Source organism: Lichenostomus cassidix, chromosome 5, assembly GCF_008360975.1.
Source record: "Lichenostomus cassidix isolate B80296 chromosome 5, HeHo_3.0, whole genome shotgun sequence".
In the NCBI taxonomy this organism is placed as follows: Eukaryota; Metazoa; Chordata; class Aves; order Passeriformes; family Meliphagidae; genus Lichenostomus; species Lichenostomus cassidix.
The window spans coordinates 2857949-2874474 of NC_139486.1; the positions used below are offsets into that span (position 1 = coordinate 2857949).

The 16526-nt window shown below is 49.4% G+C and overlaps 1 protein-coding gene across 2 annotated transcripts; it reads right to left on the minus strand.

The window, feature by feature from the left end:
• Positions 1-325: 325 nt before the first annotated feature.
• BMP4 (bone morphogenetic protein 4) lies at positions 326-14790 on the minus strand. 2 transcript variants are annotated; one of them, XM_085060980.1, is made up of 3 exons: positions 14613-14790; positions 2458-2834; positions 326-1392 (listed from the first exon to the last, which is right to left on the minus strand). In XM_085060980.1, exons 2-3 carry the CDS (start codon positions 2825-2827, stop codon positions 551-553), a joined length of 1212 nt encoding a protein of 403 aa, XP_084917106.1. In that variant the 5' UTR covers positions 2828-2834; positions 14613-14790; the 3' UTR covers positions 326-550. The 2 variants fall into 2 exon arrangements, with proteins under 2 accessions (XP_084917106.1, XP_084917105.1); XM_085060979.1 differs by lacking the exon at positions 14613-14790 and adding an exon at positions 3403-3551.
• Between the last annotated feature and the right edge of the window lie 1736 nt (positions 14791-16526).

Sequence of the window (16526 nt, forward strand, 5' to 3'; positions counted from 1 at the left end):
TCACCTTCTTTTCAAATGCATTTTTGGTGGGTTGCTTTGGAAAGGCTTGGGCCAGGTTAGCAAGGTCGGCTCTATTCCCAGCGGCTCCTAAATCTCCAGGGACCCTCATCTCCCACGTGGCACAGGCCCAGCACCGGGGGATCCACGGTACCTTAGCGAGAAATAGAAAGACTAAAGTTTGCAAAGCCTTAAACTGAAAAAAGGTGGGGTAAAAAGGAGTGGAGGAGGAGTGGGGGAAGAAGATAAGGAGACAAGATAAACTCCCGGCTGCACTCCCAGCCAGCACAGCCTCAGCAGCACCCTGAGAGGCGAGACACAAAATGCATTTACCTTTAAAATAATGACTCATTTTATTTTTTTCTTTTAATATGTAGTTATAAATATATTTTGTCAAAATATATGATCATTATTGTCAAAAACATTTGCACATAAAGTCATAAATAAGGTCAAGGTGAACGTTTAGTTTAGAGAAGAGTCCAGCTATAGCAAGCAGTTCTGGGGTGGGACGGGAGGGAGAGAGAAGGGGAGGAGAGGGCGGCGGGGAAGGGGGTCAGCGGCACCCGCACCCCTCCACCACCATCTCCTGGTAGTTTTTCAGGACCACCTTGTCATACTCATCCAGGTAGAGCATGGAGATGGCGCTGAGCTCCGTGGGCACGCAGCAGGCCTTGGGAATGCTGGAGTTCACGGAGTTCACCAGCGTCTGCACGATGGCGTGGTTCGTGGAGTTGAGGTGGTCGGCCAGAGGGAAGGGGCAGTCCCCGTGGCAGTAAAACGCCTGGTACCCCGGGGGTGCCACGATCCAGTCGTTCCAGCCCACGTCGCTGAAATCCACATAGAGGGCATGGCGGCGGCAGTTTTTTTTGTTCTTGCGGGAACGCTGGTGCTTGGGGCTCCGGCGGGCTCGGCGGGTCAGCGCGTGGCCTCGCCCGTCGTGCCCAAAAGTGACCAGGAGCGGCCTGAGCTGCGCCCAGTCCCCGCGCCCTTGAGGTAAAGATCGGCTAATCCTGACGTGTTTGCCCTGATGAGTCTGTGCGTGGTGGAGGTGGGTGACCTCGATCACCAGCCCGTGGTTCGGCTGCTTGTCCTTGGTCCACCGGATCACGGCCGGGCTCACATCAAAGGTCTCCCAGCGCGTCACGTTGTGGTGCACCAGCCGCGTGTCCAGCAGGCGCGTAATGGCCTGGGCGCGCTCCGACAGCGGCTTCATCACTTCGTAAATGTTTATCCGGTGGAAGCCCCTCTCCCACGCCGCGCTCGGCTCCTCCACCTGCTCCCGGTACAGCCGCAGCTCCGCCGAGGAGATCACCTCGTTTTCCGGCACGCTGCTGAGGTTGAAGACGAAGCGGATCCGGGGCGCCTCGCTGGGACCCGGCACGGTCTCCAGGTGCTCTGCAAGGGAGCAGGGAAGGGGGGGGAAGTGGTGAGACGAGCAAACAAGAGCACGTCAGCCTCGGGGCACCCAGCCACGGCCCCGGCACAGCCTCGGCTCACACCCACGCTTCACCTGCCCGGCAGACACCGGCTCCTCTCTGCTCCCCGCGCGTCCCTCCCGGCCGGATCGGGAGCAGCTCCTGCCCCGCCACCGCTCCTGCCCCGGCACCGCTCCTGCCCCGGCACCGCTCCTGCCCCGGCACCGCTCCTGCCCCGGCACCGCTCCTGCCCCGGCACCGCTGGCTCGCCCGCGCCGGGAGCAGTCCACCCCTTCCCATCTCGCCTCTCCGTTCAGGGAGACTTTTTTCCCCTTTAGCTTTTTCCCTTTTGCTTTTCCTCCCCCAATCTCTCAAAAATCATCTCCCCGGCGAGATGCGGCGCCACGGAGCACAGAGGTGCCTTGTTACGGGGGGCAGGGGGAGAAAGAGAAGCAAATTCCAACGCAGTAATGATGCGGCTGGATTAATAATTCAGATTTACTTTGGAAAAGAAACATCCGCTAGGAAACATTTGGATCAGATTACAAGGGTCTATTGAATAAACCTTATAAACACACAGCTGTAAGTATTAAATTCGAGTCGGGGTTTGGGGGGATTTTTTTTCTTTTTTTTTTTTTCCTTAAGAGTAAAAGCAGGCAGCAATTGCTTTGATAGTTCAAAAGGAACACTCCAGGGGCGAGATCCCGCCCTCGCTTTACTCCTGCATCCGATCCAGAGCCATTAAATCCACGCGAGCCCAGGGAGTGACCCCGAGGCAGAGGCACCGAAGGAAACTCACTGTTGTCAACAGAAGCAAAAGCACTTCAAAATATGGTCAAACCCGGGTTAAGCACAGGATGCTGGAAAAAATACCGAGCAGCACGCCTGTCACCCACACACGGCAGGCTGGGGAGGGGGGGTTGGTTTTCCTCCCATAAATTTAGGGCCGGGCACGTCCTGCTTCTAAAGGCATTTGTGAGCTTCCAAACGCGAGGAAATCCCGACCGCTACCGGGGCTGGGAATTTACCGCCTCCCATCACTGACCTTCATGGTGGAAACTCCTCACGGTGTTTGCCCGGCTGGTCGATCGCTCAGGGTACTGCAGGCTAATTTCCTGGAGGCTTTCCTCCTCTTCCCCGGACTGGAGCCGATAGAGATCCAGCATGTAACTAGGAATGACGGCTGACTTGCTGGGCTGAGGCCGCCTTCGCAGCCCAAACATCTGCAGCAGAGTTGTTTCGAAACCCCGCAAGAGTTCATGGCTTTGGGCAGAGCGGCGTCCGGATCCGGCTTGTCCCTGAAGCTCTGCCACTTTCTTCCTGCCGGTCTCAGGGATCAGGCTAGCATGGTTAGTACCTCCTAGAAGGACTTGGCATAGTAGGATGACCATCAGCATTCGGTTACCAGGAATCATGGTGTCTCTGGGGTGTAAAAAATGCGACAACAAACAAGAAGGAAAGTCAGGATAAGAAGCAAACCCCCCCCTCCTCTTCCGAATCAACTTAAAAATAATAATAGTAGTAATAATAATAATAGCAAATGGCAAAAGGACATGGGGAGCAGTCCCCATTCGAGCGACAGCCGGCGCGCCCCGGCGGGCAGAGAGCGGCCGCCGGCCCCGGGCTGCCCGCAGCCCCGCAGCCCCTCGGGCAGGCGGTTCCCGGTGCATCCCGGCCCCGCTGCCCCCTCGGCCGGGAGGGTTCCCGGCGCATCCCAGCCCGCTGCCCCGCCGGGACGGGACGGGACGGGAGCGGAGCGGGACCAGCGGCGGGTAGGGAAGGGGCGCACGGCTCGGCGCGCTCCGGAGCCCCGAGTTCGAATCCCGCCGCCGGACCCAGGGAGGGAAAACCGGGATAAGAACATCAAGCTTTTTCTTTTAAAAAAAAAAAAAGAAAGAAAAAAGGAAAAAAAATAAAAGAGCAAAATAAAGCCCCGCGATGAAAACAAAAAGCGAGGAGCGAGGCGGAGGAAGAAGAGGGCTGTACTCACTGACAGCAAGCAAGGCATATCAGCACAGTCCATGATTCTGGAGAGCCAGCCCGGACCCAGCGCGCCGAAAGCCCCGGGGCAGCGGCTGCCGAGCGCCTCCCGCGATCGCCGCCCGGCGCAGTGCGGCCGCCGCCGCCGCCGGCCCCGGTTTTCTGCCGGCCCCGCAGTCACGTGGAGCCGCGCTCGCCGCCAGCCCGGCCCGGCCCGGCCCGGCCCGCCGCCCCCGGCCCGCCCCCGGCCCGGCCCGGCCCCGCGGGGGAAGGCTCTGCCCGCCCCGCCGCCGCGCAGCGCCCGGGGAGCGGGGGGAGCGCGGGGACCCCCGGCGGGGCTGCCGCTCGGACCCTCGGGGCGCCGGCCGGGGTCGGTGCGGGGATCCCGGGGCACCGCGCCGCTCAGGTGCATCCCCGGGGGACTCTCCCGCCCCGCCCTGGCCCCGCACGGCCGCGGAGATGTCCCCGGGGAGGTCGGGACACCGCGGGGCTCCCCGAGGGACAGGGCTGGCGAGGGAGACTCGGGAAGGGAAGCTCGGGAAGCGGCTGTCGCCCCCGAGGAGAAGGGAGGGAGAGCCTGGGGACGAGAAGCAGCTGCACGGGGAAGGGACGGCGGCAGAGCGCGGGTTTGTGCTGTACTCCCACCGCCCGCCAGCCCCAGGGTGCCCTCCGGGGGTCGGGAGCTCGCTGCCAGCACCGGCTGTAATCCCTACGGCTTGCCCTGGGTTCCCACTCGCCCTCCAGATTTTCTCACCCTTCTCCCTGCTGCCTGAATAGCCCGCTTCCCCTTCCCACCCAGCCAGGTTCCCAGACCCCCACCAAGGTGTGCAGCAGGCGCCTTCCCAGGCCCTGCCGGGCTGTGTATGGCCGCAGCTGGCGGCTCCAGAGGGGTATAGACAGGGATCTCCGGGAGGAAGGATGCTCCCTGTCCCATAGTTCAACCCCAGCATTGCTCTGGGCCAGCTTTGGGCTGAGAATAAGAACCAGACTTCCCAAGGCTTGAGGCTGTTACTAGGTGGGGGTTTGGGACAGACTGGTTTGCCACTAGCTCACAATAACTGGACACCGTGCTGTGTCTCTCTCAGGCACAGGGTGGGATTCTTGGGACTGTCCTGTGCAGAGCCAGCAGTTGGACTCAGTGATCCTTGTGTGTCCCTCCCAGGTCAGGATATTCTGTGATTCTCTGACACACTGGGGGTGATGTATGGACAAGGTGTGGAGAAGGCAAAGACCCTCCTAATGAAGAGCAATAGGTGCCACATACTTTGGGGACACAGAGTGGACTGAGCGACCCCATGATAAATAAAGCCAGCTCCACCAGGGCATTAAAATCCTGTCCCTTTGCCCTGCTGGGGTATCCCTTTGTGTTGGGCAAACTGTCACCCACAGAGAGAACACTCAGTAAATTTATGAGACCAAAAGATGTGGTCATGGAGTGGCCATGGGAACTTCTAAGCTCATCAATTAACCACAACCAAAAACCAGCTCAGAAACGATGACTGTGGCCACAAACCACGGGGCCACTGTGCCTGAGCACAGCAAACCCACACCAGTGCCTGGGCGTCCTCCCAGTGCTGCCCCAGAGCTCACACACCATCACAGACGCCTTCTTTTCATATTTCACTTTTTTTTTTTTTAGCTCAGACCTGACCCATGCATTAGAAAAGCCCAGGGATGTCACCGAAAGGACACGCACAGATAAAAGGCAGTGCTGACACTGTAATATCTCTGAGTTATTCCTATACCACTCTGAGTTTAAAAGAAACATCTGTTAGCAAGGTATTTGGACTATGAATCCATCAAAATTTGTGAAATATTGCTATCGCCATTTCCAATGTATCACACTGTGTGTTATTCTTAACAAGGAAAAACAATTTTGGGAGTAGCTGCTGTGCAACTTTTTAAAGTTAAATAACATTTTCATTGAAAATACTCCAGTCTATCAACAAAGTGTACATGAGGGCCTGTATAGCACTGTTCCTAAAACAGACCTCTGGACTAGGAAAAGCAACCTCTTTGTGGGGTACATTTCTCCCTTTGTCTGAAGACCTCACTCAGGTTTTGTTAGGATCAGAGAGCAGCCGTGCTGCAAATGTTTGTCCCTGAGGAATTCAGTCGCACGGCATCCACTGCCTGCTCTCCTAAGCCATCCTGTTAAGCTGAGATCCCAAAAATTGCTTATGTAACACTGTTTAACCATGCCCCTGTGCGAGGAGGTGGCCAGCTGGGGCCAGAGAGCCAGGGCAGAGCAGTGTGGTTTGGGCTCTCGTAGGAGGCAAGAGCGTATTTGAGTAGCTCCTTGGTTACTAAGAAGTGTTAGTCATGGGGAAAGCTGTAGTATTTATTCCGTAAAATGTAAATACATAACCCAAACCACAAAGGAATAACCATGGATGGAAATAGTGTAGCGTTTACTGAAGGAGCTGGGCTGCCTTTCTACAGAAGCTGTATTTCCTCAGCCCCATAGAGCGTAATTCACCTTGAACGGAGCTTCTGCTCCAGCCCGTGGAGTTACACATCGGCTGAACTCGGTCCAGGCACACTAAACAACCCAGTGTGTTATATATTCCAACCAAAAAAGTGATGCCAAAACGGAGCTAAAAATACAAATGTGGAAGGTTTAAAAAGCAAACACTGCTTAATTCAGCGGTGGATGCAACATTAAAGATCCAGCACATCAAAACCAGAGAACATTGTGTCTCCACTCAACGCAAGGCTCAGCTGCCCTGATCACACTTTGCACAGGTTATGGGGGCATTGGTGGGGGTCTTAGCTGTGACCCAGTCCCAGCCCTACTTAGGCATCTGCTGCCAGGTTTTTCCCTCTCTGTCTTCTGTGAAAAACCTTCTGGGAATCTCTGCACCTGGACAGCAAGACCATTGGTCCCCTCTTGAAGCAAAGCCACCGGGGCGTTGGGGACATCACCCTGCAAAGACTGGCCAGACAAAGGGGTGATTCATCATGTGCAGACCTTGGCTGTGACAGCAGACTTTGCTGGTGGCAGCAAGAAGCCCAGGGGCTGGCAGGTGTCCTGGAGCCCCAGTGCCCAGCTCTGCTTGGAGAGGTCAGCAGCTGAGGGGCAATTATTTGCTCACTTTTTTTTCAACCCGATAATCGTGGGTTTGCCCAGACGTGTTCCTGATAAAATCCCAGCCACTCACATCTGACCCATTTTCAGGTTTTGTGTGTTCAGGAGCTACCAGCAAGCACTGCATGTCACTGTTCAGCACCTCTAGAAATTAGGCCAGCTCTGTTTACAAGGGAAACTTCTCCTCTAATGGCAGCATTTCAGGAGATGCCTCTGGACTCAGACCTTCCCAAACCAGTTCTTGCATCCTATGTTATTTTTAGAGCAGCTGCACCTTTTTGGGCTCTAAAGTTTGCAAACAACCTGCCTCAGGAGAAAAAAAAAAAAAAAAGAAAGAAAGGAAAAAAAAAGACTTGCCTCACCAGATTTGTGCTTGAGCAGAAACAAGCCCAAAACCATAAATAAATAAATAAATGCCAATGTCATACACATCTTAATGACATGAATTACAGGAGGAGATGCCCATAAGTGTGGCATCAATAAGATCAATTCCCTCCTACCCTTCCCTTTCAACTGCCTAAGCTTGTCAATTAAAACAAAGGGAACTGAGCAAACAACTCCAAGGGATTGCAGTTTCCAAAGTAGCTCTTCACTAAAGAGCCGACTGGTAAAAACAAGTGCAGCTGCTTGAATGGCGAAAGGAACATTTTTTACAACCACTCTGAGATTTTCATGATTTCTCTGAGTGCTTCAGAGCTGGCCTGTTCTACCAGAATTTTCTACCTCCTCTTGAATAAATAAACTCATACTTCTCCTAAAACACAGAACTGGGCCCAGCTTGGACTTTATTTCTGCTTTACTTTAAAGTGTTTCTGCCGAGGTGTCAGGACCACGTCTAGAACCATTCCTGAGCTAAGAGGAGAATCAGGTTCAGCACTGCTGTTTAATTCCAAACAGGGTTTGGGTTTTTTTTTTTTTTACAAATCCCTACAAAAACACTGTGTGGGAACATTAAAATAATGCAGTTCTAAAAAGGCAGTGTTTGGTAATCAGACACATGGCAGTCGAAACAGTAGGATTGTCTGCTCTTTTCTATTTTTAAGTTTTTAAGGATGATTTTTATTGTTTTGAGAATGCTATTAAAAGGTTGGCTGTCCCACGCAGGGTGAATCTTAAGTTGCTCTTACTTGACTCATTCTTTGTCACTTTTCAGAGATGCCCAAGAGTGCGCAAGGCTAGAAATGTCACCCCTTGCTGTCCATACACACACTGTTTGTCTTTTGCCATGAGTGTGACATCTCTGCTGCTAAATATTGCTCCTTTAGAGATGCTGGGCCTCAAAACTCAGAGGTGTTGATCTTTCAGGTTGGACATCAGGAAGAATTCCTTCACAGAAAGGGTGGTTAGGCATGAGAATGGGCTGCCCAGGGAGGGAATGGAATCAGCATCCCTGGAGGTGTTCAGGAAGCAACTCACTGCTCTGGTCTGCTTGGGAAGGTGGTAATTAGTCAAAGGCTGGAACCAATGATCTTGGAGGTCTTTTGCAACCTTAACATTTCCATGATTCCATGATTAGGGAAGTGCTTCAGCAACGCAACTCGTAAAATAAAAGGAGAGCCATTTTACTGGTCTGTTGTTAAAATTCCCCTGAGCTGTGTTAGGAACACATCTGTTGTTAAACCATCTCCACATCAGTGGGTTTCCTCGAGGGATGTTACAAGAAGAACATGCGCTGATGTCATCCAGCTTTTGGAAAGAATCCCTGCCTTTAGCCCACATTTGTTTCTCCTCCCCACATTTGCTTCTGTTGCTCCCCACTCCATCAAAGCCTCATCTCCGAGAAGCAAGAAGGATCTCCAGAAAATGATGAACTCATTCCTCCTGCTCTGCAACTGTGGCTGGTACCTAATAAAGACCATCATTCTCCTAACGAGCTCCATCCAGCCATGTGGCTACTGGAGATAAGCAGCTTCTTTTTGGATCTGATGAATCATGAAGACTTCTGGAGAATAGCACAGGGCTGGCAGCTCCCTGACCTTACAAACCACCTGGTGTATCTCTAGCCCTGAGATGTGGCTTTATCTGAGCTCTGCCATGACTGATATTTTGCTCTCCCTCACAGCCCAAATCTGCAATTCCACACAACCACGTAGCACCTCCAGGGTGCCGACATTTGTCTTTGTCCCTTAATTGCAGCTTGAGATCTGCTGCCAGCAGAAGCTTTAATGATCTCAAACACTACTACAAGGTGTAAATAAGCAGTGCAGGACAACTGCTGCAGAAATAATTCACATGAGCGCTATTGGATTGTTAGCAACAGCAAAAGACTTTACTGGTAAGTGTTGTATCAAGTGCTGGGAAATGTCAGCACATGGATGAGTTTTGAGTTCATTAATGTGAACATCCTCAATTGAAAGCAGAGAGGAAGGATCCTGCCCAGGAGTCCCTCTTGGGAAACATGGCTATGCCCTGTGGCCTCCATCTCCAGCAATGACAAACTGGTGGGGCTCGTTTGTGCCAGTTGCCTGGTGACAAGGTGCATACTCACAATTAATCATCATTCTTAGAAAGTGCTCACTGATTAAACTTACACAGGGTGTGTGTGAGCAGAGCATGAGCCTCCCACAGACACGTGACACCAAAAGGATGGTTTCTGAGGAAAAGGCTCCTGCCCATACTGTCATGGAATATCCTGAGCTGGAAGGGAGCCACAACGATCATGGATCCAACTCCTGGCCCTGCACAGGACATCCCAACATCCCTGTGCACCCCTGGGAGCTTTGTCTAAGCACTCCTGGAGCTCTGGCAGCCTCAGGGCTGTGCCCATTCCCTGGGGAGCCTGGGCAGTGCCCAGCACCCTCTGGGGGAAGAACCTTTTCCTGATATCCAACCTAAACCTGACACAGCTGCAGTCCTTCCTGACAAACCTTTCAGCAGGACCTTCTCCAGCCCAGCATGGCACGGCTCTCTGTTCCATTATTGATCAAGCAAGCTAACGAGTGAGGTGTTAGCTGGGTTTATTTTCAATTAGAGACATTCTTACTTACTATTACCTGCTCAGCTTCGTTCTGGGGCAATAAAAAACACTTGTAAGCAGAATCAAAGCCCACCTTCTCTCCCAAACAGCCACGACCCAAAAGTACTTGAGCAGGGGTGCAGTTTGTGTCAACACCAGTGAAACCTGATTTCAGTGTTGGCTCTTTTCTACATAAGCAATTATCTTTTTTCCCCTTCCCTGCTTCCATCATGCACAGACACTGACTCAGCAGCCCCAAGGAGGCCTTTAGCAACCTGGGAAGTTCAAAGGCGATAGATTTGGTGCAGAGCTGCAACTACTGAGGTGCCTAAAGGAAGGTTGTCCTAGTGATGAAGGAGTTGATTTGGACTTCAGAAGGTCTAGGTTCAGCTTTGTGCTTCTGTGACAGTGGCTGAATCATCGGGAATCTACTTTATACGAGTGGTTAAGAGTGTATTAAACAGTGAAGAGTAATTAAAAACATGGGGAAAGGAGGCAATTAGAATTAAAAGCAGGTTAGAGACTCCATTCTGGAAGAACAAGAGCATTTTGCACCATTCTCATAAATAAATAAAAGATAAACATTATTTCTAAACTGGTCCTTGGCTTCCAACCCAACAAACAAAAACAATGGCTTTCAAACCATTTCAGTGGGACTCCAACCCCTGGGAAAGTATTGGAAGAGTAACATGACATGGAGACACTATGATCACTAGTTTACAGCATGTGGAACAAAATTTGTACTGCTCTGTCTGTCATTGGAGAGATACCTGTGATTCACCTGTCACCCACATCAGAAGAAGGAGAAGAAGTATGAGAAGAAAAGCAGAAGAATAGGAGGAAGAAGGGAAAAAGAAGCAAAACTAAAAACGCCTGGAAACTATAGAGATTAAACACATTGTAGTCAGAGGTGAGTTTCCAGCATTTTCCAGAAATACTCATCAGGGCTTTACATTACTGGCTGGCAGCCATGTGGCCTGTGAACTGAAGGGAGGCCAATTTCTTGACCTGCAGGTTTCAATGCAAAGACAGTCTGTCCTCTCTGATACCTTATCCAAACGATGTGGGCAAACCAGCGTCGTACGTGCGTTCCGTGCGTGTCTGATCCCACAGGCAAACCAGCCTTTCTGTTTCTATTTCCTAAAATATCAGCCACCAAGTAGCTCACAGAGGGATAAAACTGAGGAACTGGCTCAAAAAAAAAAAAAAAAAAAAAAAAGTGGCAGGGAGAAGAGGCACTTTTCGGAAAGGAATATCTAAAAGTCAGTTTGGAGAGGGGGAAAAAAGTGAAATGGAAAAAAAGGATTGAGTCTGGACACATCTCATCTCTCTCTTTGACATGTGAAGGGGCCTTGGAAGTGATGGGGTGCTCATCCCCACAGAGGTCCACCTGGGCAGAGGGTTTACAAAGCCAGACCCCAGAGGATCAGCAGGAAGACAGAACAAGAGAGAAAACCGATATGGGAAAGAAGTGAAAACTAAGAAGGCAAATTCATTCTGGGCAAAGGGCCAAGGCAAGGCCAAGTGCAATTCTAGAAAACAGGACTGGAGCCAGAGGCACCAAGGTGTCACGACAGGCCTGCACTGGTCTGCAGTGACAACCCAGAGTGATGCACCTGCCAAGAGCACAGCATCACCCAAACATGAAGAGAAATAGGCTTAAAACTAGATTTTTGAGCAAAAGTCTCAGGATGGAGGGTCTGAGCCAGCAGTTTCTACTGGTGCAGGATCTGGAGTTAGCACAAGGTTGGTATCTCCCAGCAGCAGCCCCCTGGGCACACTGGAGTTCCACACTGGTGTTGCACTTTGAGTCAGGGAAAGCAGAACTAAGAGCAGTTTCCCTGAGGACCTGTTTGTTACCCTGGTTTCACCCTGCATTCCTGCTTGTTCCACCTCTGTCCTGCTGACTCTGCTGCCTTTTCCCACCCTCTGTACACACACCTGATAGAGCAGCAAGCCTCAGAACCAGGTATTGTATGCAGCACCACACCCCAATTCGAAGAAATATTGCAAAAAGTAAATGTGAAACGTCATTTGTAAAACTGGCATCAGCTCACAAATGTTCCTCACAAAGACCCAACGCTGAGGTAACTCCATGGCTGCCAAAAAGTCACCTGTCCTGTCTCCAGAGGCCTCAGCAAGTCACTTTATCTCCCATGACTCTTTCCCTACTTAGGTGCAAAGTGGGGCAGGAATCCTGATGCTCATCCCCTCCAGCCCAGGCTGAAGAGAAGCTGAGTGGTGGTGGGGCTTCAGGACTGCAGGATAAAAATGAGGTGGATTAAGACAGATGTTTGAAGAGCAGAGAATAAAATGGGAAGGTCAAAAAAGACTTAGAGTCCATGAGTATTGACTTGAGTCAGGGACAGTGGAGACAAACCGTAGACCCAAAGCACAAAATAGCAAGGTGATATTGACAGAAATTCCCTCAGCATGGTGCCATCAGGAAAGTTTGGACTTGCAGAGCTTTTGTGTGATTTGTTTCCCTCTCTTGGGACCACTGGCTGCCCCCAGAACAGCCACCATTCCTTTTTTACAGGTTCCCCAGCTGTTTAAGCCACCAGGAGACCAGGATGAGGCACAAGAGGCTCGGATTGACTTAGATGTGCCATTGACTTAGATGGCACATCTGGAGCACTTCCATCGTGTTTTCTGCTGGAGGAGAGGGACTGGAAGCAGATTCCTGTATGTATCTACAGTGCTGAGAATGACTAAAATCTGGGGGCTGAGCAAGAGTCACCAGGACTTTGGAGACACAAACACTGTGCCTGTGCTTGCAGGAGGTGCACAGCTCCAATGTCTCAGAGTATCTCTCAATGCACTCTCAACCCTTTCCAGAATGCAGAGAATTTACCTCACCCAGCATCATCCCTTCCCTATCCACACAGGATCATCCCTGCCCTGCTGGGCAAAAGCTCCTTTTACCCAAACCAGCAAAACTCAAAGCCCAGTCTGAAAAACAACCCAACAACCAACCAAACAAAAAAACCAAACAAAACCCAAGAACAAACAAAAAACAAAAAAACCAAACAAAAAAACCAAACAAAAAAACCAAACAAAAAAAATCCAAATCTTCAAACCCCAAATGAAACTCAAAAACACAGCCGTGTACAAAAGGCATTTTTAAAATAAAAGCTAACTAAAGGCTGGGCTCTGTTCTGTTGCTTGAGGCATGTAAATGCTCTGTTCATACATTTCAAACTCTTCCCAGCAACAGAGCTCCCCGAGCACTCTGTCTGTGGGGTGAGCAGCTCCATGTCTCCCATGGCAGAGGGCACACACAGTGATCTGGCTCGCGTTACTGAGCAGGATCAGATGATAGATGAAGATCCATGATGCTGAGCAGCAGCTCACAGGTCAAAGTCTTTCCCTTCCATCTGAAAATCCTCCTGCACCTTTCTTTTCCAAAGTAAGGTGAGGCCCATCATTCTCCAAAGGCTTTTCTTGCTGCCATGTTTTATGTACTTACACATCCCTGCTAAAGCAAGATTTCAGCACAAGAGAATTGGCACAATATGTTCCAGCTCACATAAATTTTTTTTTGCTATAATAAAATCTTTTGTAAAACTATTCATTCTACTGCCCTGTGAGAGATGAATTGTAAATCCAGCCAAAAAAAACCTGCTCCACATCCCTGGATCTTAGGAAATGTAGATTTGTCACCTTTCACTCTCTTTGTGTGCTGTTAGATTTTCTCTGTAATTTTATGCTGCTCAGGCACCTAATGACCTAAGTGGTCCCAGGAGAGAGGAACTGGCTTCCTCTAAATAAATTTTAAAAAATTTACAAACCCCCCCTCCCCCCCAAAAAACCCTAAAAAAATGGTGTTTATTTGCAATTTACCTCACCCGACTTGTTTAAAGTGTTATCAGAATGCATGCACCTACTTTCTTCTCTTCATTTTCACTCAATATCCAAGATTTGCTTGAAGTGAGAATGTCTAAAGCCTCAGGCATGATCCTGGGTGTTCTCAAGACTTAAATGCCACTGCTTAAAGAGTTAAAGATCTAGATGGCTGCACTAAGAGGATGATAAACTAATCACTCACTCACTGCTGGTGAGCCTGGTGTCATTTACTGAAACATGGAATGCATTTAACAATGTAAGAGAAACTCCATGCAGTGCAAAAGCCAAAGATTATTGTTAGATTGTCAGGGTTTACTTTGGAGAAAGTCCTCAGCCTAATTACCTATGTTTAAGCAACAGAAGTATTTTTGCCCTCGTTGAAGAAGTTCACATTTTCCTTTCAAGCCAATGGGTGGTTTCGGTTTTTTTTTAATGCTACTAAGGATTGCAGATTCTGTTCAGGGGGCCACCAAAATTTAAGACAGGGACTAGGTAGAAGACATAATTCTTCCAAGGAACAAGTAAAAAATGTTTCCTATCATAATCATGAGAAAAGTAGAAATAATAATTAGACTTCTAGTACTGAACATTTTTACCTGTTGATTTGTGTCTTCCAGTTCTGTGAAATGGCTGGAAAGAAAAGGACAGCTCTTGGCACTCAACAGAAATGCATATTTAAAAGCCACAGTCTTTTTTAGTGCTATTGGGAAAAAATGCTTTGAATCCTTTTCACTGTAATCTCTGAGCCTTGGAGGAGGAGAGAGAGCAGGTTCAACACTTGGTTTTGCATTTTTTGCACCAGAATTTGGTGAATATTGGCAAGTTTTCTTAAAATGAGATCTCAGTGAAAGATCAAGATACCAAACACAAATAAAACATCAAAAAGTATTTTGTGAGGCTCACCCAATGGGCATCCAAACTGCAAATTTTTCTTCATTTTCACATTATTCTCTTTTACTCTGTTACAAACAGCATGACTCCCTTGTGCCAGCAGTTGGTACAGGACCCTTTCCCAGCACACCAAATCCCAGAGTTAATCCCAGTGGATGCCACCAGAGGTTTTTCATCGATGGGGAAGCAAGAGCCAAATGAAGGTGTGACCATAACTCATGGTCGTGGATCAGTGTCACTCTGACCCAGCAAACACAGGCAAACAGGCAGTGCAGTGACATCAGCACGTCCTGACAGCCAAACCACCCTCCTGAGACTCTGGCTGGGTGCTCTGCTGTGGCCACAGCACATCCCTGCACATCAGTGTCAGCCTGACCTGGTAAATCAGGTAATCAAAGCAGAGGAAGCAACATCAGCTTAGCAAGTGTTAGCTGCTTACCAGTTCTCCAGAGACTCTCGGTGGACACTCTGCTCCCCAGCTCGGACAAAGCTTGTCCCATGGCTCTGCTGCTGTCACCCAAATGACTTCTGAGGAGGAGGAGGAGGCAGAAACACCTTCTAATGACACCTGCCTTCATGACAAGCCTGGCAAGACAGCACATGATCATTTTTCCTGCTGGGTAATGGCTGGTGGCTCAGGCAGTTCTGCTGACCTTGGTTAGGGCAGTCTCTGAAGAAGTAAGGAAACCTCTAGCCTGAACCAAAGGATCAAAATCCAGCTCTATGGGTGAAAATTCAGCTGATCAAACAAAGACGTCTTCAGCATCGTCCTGAAATGAACATCAAAAACAGATCAGATTGTTCTCAAGCTGTGGCTATTTCCCTGCACATCTAAAAGGAAAATCCAAATGAGTAAGTCAGGTGTTGCTGTGCACACCGTAGAGATCTAAAGGCAGTAAAGAGAAATGCTATTCACAGGAACCTGCTCTTCCTGTTGTGTAAACCTCACCCTCTACAAAGAGGCAACATTTTCCCTAGGAACTGTGTGACAACACTTGCCTCACTGCACTGCGTGAAAGAGAGAGCAAACACTTTCAGATCAGTTGGACCAAGACATGTTTTTTTTACCAGGGCATGGAGTGACAGGACGAGGGGGGATGGCTTTAAACTGACAGAAGGCAGGGTCAGATTAGAGATTAGTAAGAAATTCTTCCCTGTGAGGGTGGTGAGGCCCTGGCACAGGTTGCCCAGAGGAGCTGTGGCTGCCCCTGGATCCCTGGAAATTTTCCAGGCCAGGTTGGACAGGGTTTGGAGCAGCCTGGGCTAGTGGAAGGTGTCCCTGCCCATGGCAGGGGGTAGAACAAGATGGTCTTTAATGTCCCTTCCAACCCAAACCATTCTAGGATTCTATAATAAGAACTGGGGAACTTTTGAAATACACTCACAGCTCCACAGACCACAATCACTACTGCAGAGCACACTGTTTCTATTTCATCTATATGTGCATGATTTTAGAACTTGAAAAACTGCTGCCCTTGTACTTCTCAGCAGCTAATAAAAACCCTTGTTAGCAACATCTGGATACAAGATAAGGGAACCTTGCAAGGAAACATGAGGCATTCAACAGGTTTCTGCAGAGGGTTCTTGGTGAATCCTCTGAGGATTCTGCTCCAAAGTCCGCTGAGGTGTTGGGGTGTTTTTCCATTGACTTCACTGGGCTCCAAACCAAGACCTAAAGCCTCCCTGCTGTGTTTTGGACATTTATTTGTGTTTGATCTGTAATAAGATCTTTCATTTCTCTTATTCCTGTAAAAACAAATAAAGCCAGAGCACAAGAAAGCAACTAAACACATGCTTAGCTTTAAGCATATCCCTAAACCCATTCACTTAAAGTCCTTAATTCTATGGACTCCTGGGAAAGAAAAGCACATGCTTAAAGTTAAACACGTGCTTGGGGTCTTTGCTAATTAGTGATGGCCTTGTCTCTTACAGGGCCCTAAACACTTCCTAGAGCATCTGGGATTTTAGGGCCCATATGGGAGAAATTACATGGAGACCATCTCAAAAGTGCAACTTTTAGTATTGCATCTGATGCTGGAAGCCTGTCTTTAGTGGCTTTAAGACAGATTCTGTTACAACACCATTTACAACTAGTTGAGGGAAGAGTTTATTAGATATTTGTAAAAATAAGGATACTTAAAACCAGAACCTTCCCTTGGCTAACACTACAACACCTTCCCATCAGGATGATCAGTCTAATCAAACTAACACTCCTTTTTGGAATGGATGTGCTTACTGGCATCTCAAGAGTAAAATGTCTCACTTTAGCCAAAGTTTTATCCCTGGCGTCCTTCACTTTGCTCAGAGGATGAGTCTGGCTCTGGAAGACAAGTGAGCCTTTACCTTTGGGTCA